At 42.9% G+C, this 12,424-nt stretch overlaps 1 protein-coding gene across 2 annotated transcripts in view; it reads left to right on the forward strand.

The window, feature by feature from the left end:
* LOC129729264 (netrin-B-like) overlaps window positions 1-12,424 on the forward strand; it is a 250,740-nt gene that overhangs the window by 197,987 nt on the left and 40,329 nt on the right. Inside the window, exons 3-4 of one of the 2 annotated variants that reach the window (XM_055687786.1) lie at window positions 3,800-3,949; window positions 4,024-4,129. In XM_055687786.1, the coding sequence (XP_055543761.1) occupies window positions 3,800-3,949; window positions 4,024-4,129 (256 nt within the window). The remainder of the gene's footprint in view (window positions 1-3,799; window positions 3,950-4,023; window positions 4,130-12,424) is intronic. The other variant, XM_055687778.1, reaches the window with a different exon arrangement.

A 12,424-nucleotide genomic window follows, 5' to 3' on the forward strand; every position in this document is an offset into this window, starting at 1 on the left:
TCCCTTTTTAAGTGCTCATAAATCGGTTTGTTTTCAACCGATTTCCTTGACTCTTGCAGCAATTGATTGGAAAATTATACACGCATCCACCCAAATGTAGAATAGTGTTGATTGATTATGCGAACTATTGAACTATTGAAAATTGTCAAGCCTTGTTAAAACGAAAATAACGTCCTCTGATTGGTTGCTTGCTGCCTTTCCCTAAAAAGGTCGACAGAATAGTATAACTAGAACGAAAGAGCCGATGAATTGGCAAGACTTGGATCGTCTCATCAGTTCATAGGACCAGAACCCTTCTGTGGTCTATCCGCTTGTTCCCTTAGAATGGAACTAAAAGCATGGGAAACTCTGAAAGTGGAATCCAACTGGACAAACACCTTCATCGGTAGGCAGTCGAAACGGTTCATCACTCCGAACGTTTCTATGACTCGTAAAATACTGGATCTTTCAAAAAAAGATCTAAGCACGTATACTGGTTTAATAACAGGGCATTTTCCGAGCCGTTATCATTTGAAGGTTATGAAAAAACTTCAAGATGATACATGTCGAGTATGTGACACGGAAAAAGAAGACTCGGAACATCTGTTATGCCGATGTCCGGCAATTTTTATCAAAAGATATAAGTTCTTCGAGAGAGGTCTTCTGGAACCCTCTGAAATCTGGAGAACAAATCCCAGTACGGTTGTGCGCTTCATACGAAGTATAATACCGGACTGGACTAATGCTATTGGCCAGACTATAACGACCACTTCCAATAGTGATACGTTATCCTGACTAAGCAAAATTAAAAAGGGGGAATATGTCACAAAATATCAAAAAATTGGTCGCAGTGACGAAAATACCCAACACGGAAAAAAAAATAGTATAACTAGTTAGCCGCATCGTAGCGAATTGTGGTAGTAGCAGCAGCGTTACGCCAGTAAACAAATCATATCACATATCTAAGCAGCAGCGAGGTAGCACCAAACGTCTCGATATGCCACTTAAGGGCTTCGGTTTTCTTCCCGCAATAAAGTTTTGCTTTATCTTGGCAACAACACATTCTGTGCTGAATCCAAGCAAACACAATCTGCCGCGGCCGTCTCATTTACTGAATGCGAAAACAGCTTTTACAGATTTTGAACGGCAAAATGTCTTTCTCAAGGCAAATAAACAAGTAATTGAAGGATAATAATTTTTTGGCAATAACACAAACATTCTGTGCTGGGTTCTAGCAATCAAATCTGTCGCGATCAAAAAATTTACTTTATTTATTTACCTTATGCTCCCCACTATTGGAGCAGCTCAAAAGCTGCGATCAACATAACCGATTTTGAACAACAAACTGTCCTGTTCTATTAGAACGCCTTAACAAAGGTGATTAATTCGTCTTTACAGGAATAAATTGAAGTCGATTCAATCAATCAACATGAACAGAATTCCGTCGTCTCCCAGCTGCTCAGTTGCAACATCCTTCCTTTAATGTTACAAACCGCAACACGATCGGTGTTTATTCGCTGTATACAAAATTCAAACGCGAATTGTGGAAAAATTTGACTAAAGAACATTAGAGAATGGTAAAACTGAATAGCTATAAAAGAGTGTATTCAGTAAAATCAGCTACATTCATTAGTCGGAAGGTAAGCTGACTGGACCGTCCACAACGTCGACAGCAGTAGCAGCAGATATTAGCACTCAGCAGTAACAGCGGATTGCAGCGGGTTGCGCCTGTAGCTGCCTTCGAATCAAACAAATCACTTGCCCTGTGGTTGGTCACCATGTCTCAGGAGCAGCGCGGTTCTTCTCACATCTCAGCGTGTGTCGTCAGACTGTCGTTATTGCCCCACTACTGAGGAAGTATAATTTTGAGCTGCAAAATGCCACTCTTAGATACTAGCAATTTACTGAATGTGAAACAGCTTTTACAGCTCGTGTTTTCAGTGTCTTTATTCCTCCACTGTTGAGGCAGCACAAAGCAAGCGTTTGGAGACTTTATGACTCATTGATGAAACACTTACAATAATGCATTTGTTAATAGTGTGCGTAGTTCTACGTCAGTTATGCGGTCGTGTCTTGGATACAACCTCCTACTTTTTTTATATGAGCAGCGAAAATGGTCAAGTCACCGACCATGTACATTTTGTTCATTGACCTAAAAAACTGATCTGTGTAAAATTTCAGCTCACTCGGACAGGGGTACCTCAGAGTGTTCGAAGTTTTGATGTTTTGACCCTCGAAAATAAACATCCCTAATAAAAAAAATCTAGTTCAAGATGCCTAATAAACATTAAAATGATTCACCAAACCCCATGTAAATCATTCTAATGTTTATTAGGCATCTTAAGCACAATTTTCTATCAGGAATGTTTATTTTCGATGGTCAAAACACTGAAATTTTAAACGCTTTGAGGCACCCCTAAATCATGTCTGGTTAAGCTGAAATTTTGCACAGGTTATTATCTCGAGAAAGCAAACGCACTTCGGAAGACGCGACTCTTTGATAGGTATACATTGCGTACTTATCAGATCACTCATGATACTTATCAACCGAACTTGATTTGCGACACGCTTATGCAACGAGCAGGCAATCTTCGGTTAAACGGTCATACCAAGATAAAGCTTATCCTTGCATCTTTACTTTGCAACAGAGAGAGGTTTTTGCTATCACAAAAAGTGTCAATACGGTATTGGTAAATGAACAAAAAACTTGTACAGTTTTATTTCAGATTTTTTATGATTTCAGGAACCGTGAAAAAAATCCTTAACATCACCAGATTTTAATGATTATCTCAAGCGTAGCGATTATCAGTGTTAAACTTCTCAGTTGGCGACTCCATTTTTTATTAATGGAGCCCACAACTATATAGTTTTTTTTTTTAAGTTAGATAATTGTGTATAATTCTCATCTGGTATTACAAAAGACAAGGTGCTTCGATTGGTTTTAGGTTCGTCTAAAACCAATTGAACGGACTCTGATAACACCATCATTATGAGTCATACAGGGGATTATATAAAAATCGATTGAGCAAAACCTGACCAAAAACCAAACCAAAACCAAAACCAAACGTACACAGACACACCTTCAAAACGGTTAACTTTTTCCATAACTCTTTATCAGTGCAATAAATGTAAAAATGATATGATAATGAACAATAATGAAGATAATCATTTTTCACGTCTTCTTCATCTGTTGAAACGATTAAAATCCAATAAACATCGATTCCGACCGTAACCATGTTCCTCTACTGGACGATCTTTACCTGTTGATAAGATTAATGATTCTTCAAAGCATTTGTGGCATACTGCAGCACCCAACCTGTGAACACATCCTTGAAACACCGATTGAATGTTGAATTTTTGGTAAAACCACCGGAGGCATCGGGTAGATTTAAATTAATAACTTGCTATATTTTAATATCCTGTGCGCAAGTAGACGATAACATCTCTACCGCTTCGGTGTGTTCTTTGACGAGCCGATGTCGATGCAGGAAGATGTGCATTTTTCATTCTTTTTTTTATATTAATTTTCAAATTTCTTCCCCAGAGCCCTCAGGGCGAACTCGAACCCAGTGAAAATGCAAATCAGTTATGGCTCTGTTTCTCATGTAACCGAACTAAAAACAACTGTTTTCTTCAAAAACTGTTTTCTTCAAAACTGGATTTTCCAGTTAATATTAATTCGAAAATAAATACCTTCGTTTGCGTCATTCATCACAAATTTTGCATGACTAAATAATTTCACATTATGTAATTTGAGTTACACCATCAAACCGTAAACAATAATCATCAAATTTTGTTTTATTTCTTCCTTCCATTACAGCCTGTGACTGCCACCCGATTGGATCGTCGGGAAAAACCTGCAACCATACAACAGGCCAGTGTCCCTGTAAGGACGGAGTAACAGGACTTACTTGTAATCGCTGCGCACGCGGCTACCAGCAAAGCAGATCACATATCGCGCCCTGCATAAGTAAGTGAACGCGTAGCATTGGGGCTTCCGAACTTTGGAAACTAATGGGAATACTTTTTTATAACTTTCTGCAGAAATCCCACGCGTCATCAGCATCGTACATCCACAGAATACGGCCCCTGATCCACAGCGACACGATCCGGACGAACCATCCTATCGAACGGATGCCGGAAGGGGTAAGTAAGTGCCTTTTTAATTTTCCGATATATTACTAACTCGGAGCGCCGCTAATCGCAGATCCGAACTAGCTTTCCCCGGTAGCAAAAACTAGTGCTATTTCACCGGGTAGCTATCATAACTTACTAACAAAATTGTTTCTTTCGTTTGTTCAATAACAAACGTTAAGCGCTGCGGTGCAAAGTGCTAGTCACCGCGCAACTTTACGTACTATTGCAATAAATTTCCGCAGTCATTCTCTAAAACTTCAACGACAGTAAAAGAGATCTCCAACTGTTTCTTACCGGTGGACGTCGTCATTGCTGGATGCAATTTTATTGCATTTCGGCATCACGTCCCAGCAGCAGTGCCTCGGAACATGCATACATGATCCCATAAAGGTCCAAGCATATCTTACTGGCGAGACTGGATATAAATTTTTCTGGTTTCTAGTTGAATGGAATGTTATTACAATTATTTGCAACAATGTTGTTGATCCCTTTGAATGGTGGCAAATTGTATCAAAAGTCGCTGACAAACTTTCAAAAGCTATAACAATTGTGAAAGCCGACTCGACACATTCGGCATCAGTCAACAGTTTGCCCATTGGGTTGATAGTACACTGGCAACAACTCCCAGAAGGATTGTTTTCCGGCTGTGTAGCACTCCAGCGCAGTGACTCCGCACTCTTCACATCGTTCGCTCTAGTAAAATCCGAATCGCTGAGTACAATTTCGATAAAAAAAAAACGATATAGCACGCGTTTCGGGTTGTAGCGCAGAAAGAAAAAGATAGAGAACGACACCCCACACTAAGGTAACTTTGAAACACAAGGGCTTATTCGATTGAAAGCATTTCCACATAAAAAAGAAAATCGGTTGAAAACAGGAGCATTTTCAATAAGTATTAATTTTCTCAATAGGAAAATCCTCCTCTTCATATTTTGTCAAAAAACATCGATTAACTAACTTTTTATATCAAACTTAGATCATTTCTACTGACTATCGGTGAAAAGTGGAAGCATTGTTTTGGCAAAAGAGAACTTTTCCCCCATGATTTCAGTGTCCAATCGATCCAATAATAATGTACAATACTATAGGTTTTAGATTGTTTCATCATGTTCACGGTATTTGAAGAATATTGTCCCTTGTGAATTTAAAAAAATATTGGCCAACTTTAGACGACTCTTAAATCCTTCGCGTAAAAAAGCCCTTAGTGTATTTGTAGTACTTTTCTCACGAAAAGAAGCGTCAAGTTTTAAATTTTCAATGGAAAATTGCGTAAAAAAGTATTGAAAATGGTATAAGTTCGAAAAATTGTATTCTGGCCATAACTTCCAAACTGGGGGATGTTTGAAAAATTTCTAGTATGAGCAAATGTTACACTCAACAAGACCTACAGCCTACACTAGGACACTTCAAAAGTTTTTGCTTTTTAACTTCATTTGTAGCACATTGTTACCAAGCAAGCTTCTTTGTTAGACTACTTTATTCGGCGATATAAACTGATGAACAAAATGTTCTCACCATACTCGGTTCTGGCAGCGTTTCTCCAACCCCGCGGGCATCGAACGCTTGCCAGATCTTGCTCCACTTGGTCTAGCCACCTTACTCTCTGTGCTCCTCTCCGTCGTGTACCAACCAAATTTCGAGTGAACACTAGTTTCGCCAGTTTTCAAGATACTGTGTTCGCCAGGGAGTTGCTCCAGCGCGTGATTCATCCTCGACCACCACACACCGCCCTCCTGCACGCCGCCGAAGATGGTTCTTAGCACCCGTCGTTCGAAAACCCCGAGTGGTCGCAAGTCCTTCACGAGCAGTGTCCACGTTTCGTGCCCGTAGAGTACAACCGGTCTTATAAACGTTTTGTTCAGGATATACATTGTGCGATGGCTGCGTCCTTTCCACCGCAGATACCTGTGAAGCCCATAGTAGGCACGACTTACCTAAATAACACACTTCCGGATCCCACAGCTGGTGTCGCTGTCCGGAGTCACCAGTGAGCCAAGGCAGACGAATTCGTCGACTACCTCGAGCTCATCGCCGTCAATCGTCACAGTACTGTCTAACCGAGCCCCGTTGTGCTCGGCTCCGCTATCCAGCATCTTATTCGTTTTGAACGTATTAATCTTCAGCCCAACCTCCTCTGCTTCGCGTTTTAGTCTCTTAGTGTACTTCTCTGTCACTGCCTCAAATGTTCTGCCGACAATGTCTACGTCATCGACAAAGCAGATAAATTGGCTGGATCGGTTGAAAATTGTGCTCCACATGTTGAACGCCGCTCGTCGCATAACACCTTCTAGGGCAATAATAACCAGTAGGCAAGAGAGTCCATCACCTTGCCGAAGTCCCCTTTGTGATTCGAACGCACCCGAGATTCTCACATAGCACTGGTTTCCATCCACCGTACTGCCCATAAAAGCATAAGAGTCCCATATGACTTTTAGGCAAATTCAAGTTTATTCCGTCAATGTATCTAATTTTGTTCAAATTTTCATATGGCTTGATGAAATTTTAAAGTTTGTTCTGAAAATTACTGGAAAAATACCATACCTTGCCTGTCCCATATTGAAAATAAAGGCATACGAGTCCCATCCTAAGTATATATTCAAATGACTTTAAAAACAACATTTCATATTTGTCATCAGTTAAAAGAAAAGTGTTCACATCAAAATATCATTGACTTGAATCATTTAAAACACAGTTCATGTTTGCGAAGCTCAATTAAAAATAAGCTAGAGACAAAGAACATAGGTCTGTTTTCGAAAAAAAAATCGAAAGATATAGTGAAGTTTTTATGAAAACTGTTTCCAGAAATCCTTCTTAATATCTGGGATGTGTGGAAGTAAAGTGATCAGGAGTGTGACCTAACAATCTGTAGAAATTTCTCGGGGGTTTTTTTAGGAATTTCATTGAAGACTCTATGTAGAACGAGCTTTCATCTATCATCTGTGATTGCTCTGAGATAAAAACATGCACTGATTCATGTTGCTATCCGTTGAAACCAAATCGCTATATTGCAATTCGTATGATTCGAAAATGTTGGAGTGAAATAAACTGTTCACATGACAGACACAATAAGGAATAATGATAAATACCTTGGCCGTCTTAGAATGCGTGGAGACTGATATGCTTTTATTTTTTGTGTATAGGGAGAAAATAAAGGCAAACGAGTCCCATCATTTATTTCCAAGCCTGGAACTCCTGCAAAGGTTCCTAGAACTCATGGAAATATACAATGTTCCACCTCATGAACATACAGTTGAATAAAACATACTTTTAGTTAAATCATAGTTATTTTATCATAAATTCAAAATTAGAACTTCATTTGCAATTTTCTCAATTGTGAGCATTTCCATATGGGACTCTTATGCTTTTATGGGCAGCGTAGCCTTAACCAGTTGGATCCACTCTCATATAGGGTTTAAAAATCGATGGCACTTTTGGAGAATCTGCCGCAAAGTGAAGATCTGGTTCGTTTTTGACCGAAGCCAGCTTGGTAACTTTCCACGAATCCATTTACTTATGGCGGCAGACGCTGAAAGATGATGGCAGCTATACGGTATCACGAATCTTAACAATCAGTCGATGCAAGCACTCGCCAACTTATCCGAACCCAGGTTGATAAGCTCTTCGTCGGCACCTCCTTTGCCGGTCGATTTGTTGTTGTTCAGCCGCTCGATGACATCCTTAACTTCGCCTATTGTTGGAAGTGGCACGTCTCCCTCCGCTGCTGCATCGACAATGTCAATTCCATCGCCGTCTTGGTCCTCTTGCTGTAGGGCATTCAAGTGTTCATCGAAGTTCTGCTTCCACCTTTCGGTCACCGCACGATCGTCCACAGGAATAATCCCTTCCATATCTGGGCACATTGCGGCTCGCGACACAAAGCCTGTGCGGAATGCGTTGAGTTTCTGGTAAAAATAGTTAGTTTTGCAGTCTTCTCTTTTGTCAATATCGCTCCACGTTCTGACCGGTAACTAGACACAACATAAGTACACGTGCAGCGTTCTTCTCGTTCTTCTTCTCCAGGACGTTCTTCGCTACGCAGTTGATGGTTGTTTTCACGGTCCAAGGTCCAACAGTCCTTGAGAGAGGTTCCAACAAACTCGCCCTTTTCCGGCTGCGATGCTTCAAGCAAATGCGCGTAGTTTTCAGCGACATTGATTTGTCTCAATCGCGCAAAATTGCACCATGGCGGGCGCCGGTATCGAGTGCTGTTCACAATAGAGAGTTTTGGGCGCATCTTCACCATCACTAGGTTGTGGTCCGAACCGATACTGGCGCCTCGGTTATGACGTTGGTTATGTTGTTGGTTTGCGATACTGTCTGATTTGGTGATCTCCAGATGTACTGATGTGGATGGTGATGCTGGTAGAAGGTACTACGTACAGCTATAATTTTAGTTTCTTGTATCTTGGGCAGCCGTTCTTCAGTCACCTCGTACACCAGCAGATCGTGCATTTTCTTCCACCGCGCATATCCACCGAGTGCTACCACGGAGTTGACGGCCTCTTCTTGGTTCGCTACTGAAAATAGTTTTGGCGGCTCTTTCGTCTGGCATTCTGGCTGCGATTTGGCTACATTACCTTCACTATATCAGCATGTTTGTATACTTGGTACAACTCGTGAATCATATGCCTGCGCCACATTCCATCTTCTAATTTACCGCCAAGTATCGATCGCAGGACCTAACGTTCAAATACTCCGAGCACTCGTCGATCAGCTTCCCCGATCCAGCAACCATGTACTTTGTTTTGGCATAGTTTATGCTGAGCCCCAACCACGCTACATACCTCTTGAAAAGCCTGAAGGCCTCCTCCACGGCCCTACGGTCAATATCAATGATGTCAATGTCGTCCGCAAAACCAAGAGCATGTATGATTTTGTGATGCTCGTACCGTTTCTTTGCACGTTTGCTCTTCGTAATGCACCTTCAAGAACGATGTTAAACAGTAGGTTAGAGATAGCATTCCCCTGCTTCAGTCCTTCTTACATTACGACTGATGTCTCGCCAGCTATCCGCACACATGATTTCGGTCCCTCCAGCGTCATACGACTCAGCTTAATTAGTTGCGTCGGCAAACCGTGTTCCATCATGATCAGCCACAGGTCACTGAGTCGTATGCCGCCTTAAAATCCACAAACAGTTGGTGAGTCTGCAAGTTATACTCCCAGAACATATCGAGGATCTGCCGCAAGGTGAAAATATAATCCGTCATGGAACGCCCTGCCAAAAACTAGCCTTGTGACGAAGGATTCCGTTAACGGTCTTAATCTGGAGTACGTGATACGGTAGAGCACTTTGTATGCGGAGTTGAGCAACGTTATGCCTCGATAGCCAACCAGTCGCTCGTCATTTGTTCGTCCGCCCAGATCCTAAGTACGGTCGGATGGATCGCAACGGTCAGCCGCTCACTTCCCGCTTTTAGAAGTTCGGCCGGAATACTATCCTTTCCAGCGGCCTTGCCGTTTTCAGCTCGCTAATCGCCTTTTTGACCTGCTCCTGTGTTGGTGGCTCCTTAGCTTGGTCGGTTCTCATAATCCTCATCCTGTTCATCCTTCGCTCCTCCTGTCTTTCACCGTTCAGTAGCATCAGAAAGTGCTCCGTACACCTGGCTGTAACCGTCGGCTTATCCGTAAGTATGTTTCCGTTCTTTTCATTACACATGACGGGCACAGGGAAATTTCTGCTTCGGACTCTGTTGACTATTCTATAGAAGCCCCGCGCATCGTTCGCTCTCTGTAACTTTGCGGTGGTTTACTCGCAATCGTTTCAATGGCCCCGTGAATACTACTCCACAACCCATTTATGTCTTCCTCTCGCTCCTTCTGCTGTTCTGCGATCTATTGATCCAGCCCTCTGGCGTATTGTACTGCCACGCCATCAGCTTTCAACCGCTGAATGTTGAAACGCGTCGTCCTCTCAGTGCGAGATTTCAGCACGTTCGGCAACCGTGCGCGGATCTTACAAACTACGAGATAATGGTCAGAGTCAATGTTTATTTCCGAAAAGACCTAACATCAGTAACATCAGAAAAGTGCCGACCGTCAATTAGTACGTGATCGATCTGGGAGCTGGAGTCCAAAACGTAAACCAAGTTACCAGTGTTTATCAAAAAAGTGAAGCTAAGAAGATTTGATGCGATTGTCGATTACAGAAAAAAACGACCCTATTTGAGGAAGAAGAAAGTGCTTTTTCACCATGACATCGCACCGACTCACACCTCCGCCGTCGCCATGGCCAATTTCAAATTGGGCTACCAACTAATGTATTCCCAGATTTGGCCCCGTGTGACTTCTTGTTGTTTCCAAGTTTCGAAAAGTAAGTTATCACCGCCACGGGTAGCTACTTAGCAGACCACCAGAAAACGTACTATTCATTTTTATTTCATTTATTTCATTTTAAGGCGACAGACGACAGGCGACGATCCAGTGCCGAATCCAGAATACGTCGCCATGTCCCTCGGTTTTGGGCTGCTATCCTCCAATCGCCCCTAACACCTATTTCGCGTGCATCCTCGTCGACAGCACACATCCAACGAGTGCTGGGTCTACCCCGAAGTCGACGACCTCTATCGGGATTCCTGCTAAATATAGCCTTCGCTTGACGCTCATCCGGCATTCTCGCTACATGCCCAGCCCACCGAAGCCTGCCGTGCTTTATCCGCTTAACAATATCCGCCGATTTGTACACCTGGTACACTTCATGGTTCATGCGTCAGCGCCAAACGCCATTTTCTAGTTTGCCTCCAAGGATTGAACGCAAAGTCCTACGCTCAAAAACACCAAGAGCTCGCCGATCAGTCTCTTTCAGCGTCCACGATTCATGGCCGTAGAGAGCCACCGGAAGAATCAGTGTTTTATAAATGCAAGTTTAGTACGGATTTGCAGACTGCGGGACCTTAGCTGGTTACGTAATCCGTAAAAGGTCGTGTTTGCGGCTGCTATCCGCCTCTTTATCTCACGGCTAACTTCGTTGTCACATGTCACTAATGTTCCCAGGTAAATAAATTCGTCGACTACTTTAAATGTTTCCTCTTCTAGCACCACCGCAACACCAATCTCCGACGGACTGCCACGCACTTTGCCAGTCACCATGTATTTCGTTTTGGCAGAGTTTTTGACAAGCCCTAATCTCGCAGCTTCCCTCCTGAGAGGTCCAAAGACCTCTTCCACTGCTCTGCGAATAATACCAATAATGTCGATATCATCCGCAAAACCTAGAAGCATGTGCGACTTCGTAATGATGGTGCCGCTTCTCTGCACACCAGCCCTCCGTATAGCACCTTCCAATGCGATGTTGAACAATATGTTTGACAGCCCGTCTCCCTGCTTCAAACCATCTAACGTCACGAAGGAGTCCGATATCTCACCGGCTATCCTAACGCTTGATGTAGAACCTTCGAGGGTGACACGTATCAGCCTAATCAGCTTTGTTGGGAAGCTATGTTCGAGCATAATCTGCCATAACTCATTTCTCTTAACTTAATCGTACGCTGCCCTGAAGTCTATGAACAGATGGTGCGTCTGCAAGTTGTATTCTCGAAATTTATCGAGGATTTGTCGCAAGGTAAACATTTGGTCCGTCGTGGAGCGTCCCCCTCGAAAACCGCATTGGTACTCGCCAACAAAAGTCTCCTGCAACGGCCTCAGTCTGTGGAACAGGATGCGGATGAATTTTGTACACGGTATTGAGAAGAGTTATGCCTCGATAATTGCTACAGTCCAGGCGATGACCTTTTTCGTAGATCGGGCATATGAGACCCTCCAACCAGTCCGAGGGCAATTCTTAATCAGACCACACTCTCAGCATGATCCGATGGATGGCACGATACAGCTGTTCGCTCCCGACTTTGAAGACTTCGGCGGAAATGCCGTCCTTCCCGGCTGCCTTGCCGTTTCTCAGCTCTTTCACTGCTTTCTTCACCTCATCCATGGTTGGTGGATCCACAGCTTGACCATCATTCTCAATAGTCATCCTGCTCATTTCGACTCCACTATTTCCCTCACCGTTCAACAGCACACTGAAGTGTTCCTTCCAATGCCTGACCACCTCTGTTTTATCGGTTATCAGGTTCTCTTCCCTATTATTGCACATGACAGGGGCTGACACGTTTCGACTCCTGAATCCGTTGACCTTCTTGTAGAAGCTCCTCGCATCGTGTCTGGAGAAGCAACCCTCCGCCTCCGCAAGAACACGCTCCCAATGCACAGTGGTACGAGAGCTCAAAAACGTGAACTTAACTCATTTGCTCTCTCAATAATGGTTTCATTGACATACTATCTTCCGAAGATATTTAGTATATTAAAAGGCTCA

The sequence above is a fragment of the Wyeomyia smithii genome, chromosome 1, assembly GCF_029784165.1.
Source record: "Wyeomyia smithii strain HCP4-BCI-WySm-NY-G18 chromosome 1, ASM2978416v1, whole genome shotgun sequence".
Taxonomy (NCBI): Eukaryota; Metazoa; Arthropoda; class Insecta; order Diptera; family Culicidae; genus Wyeomyia; species Wyeomyia smithii.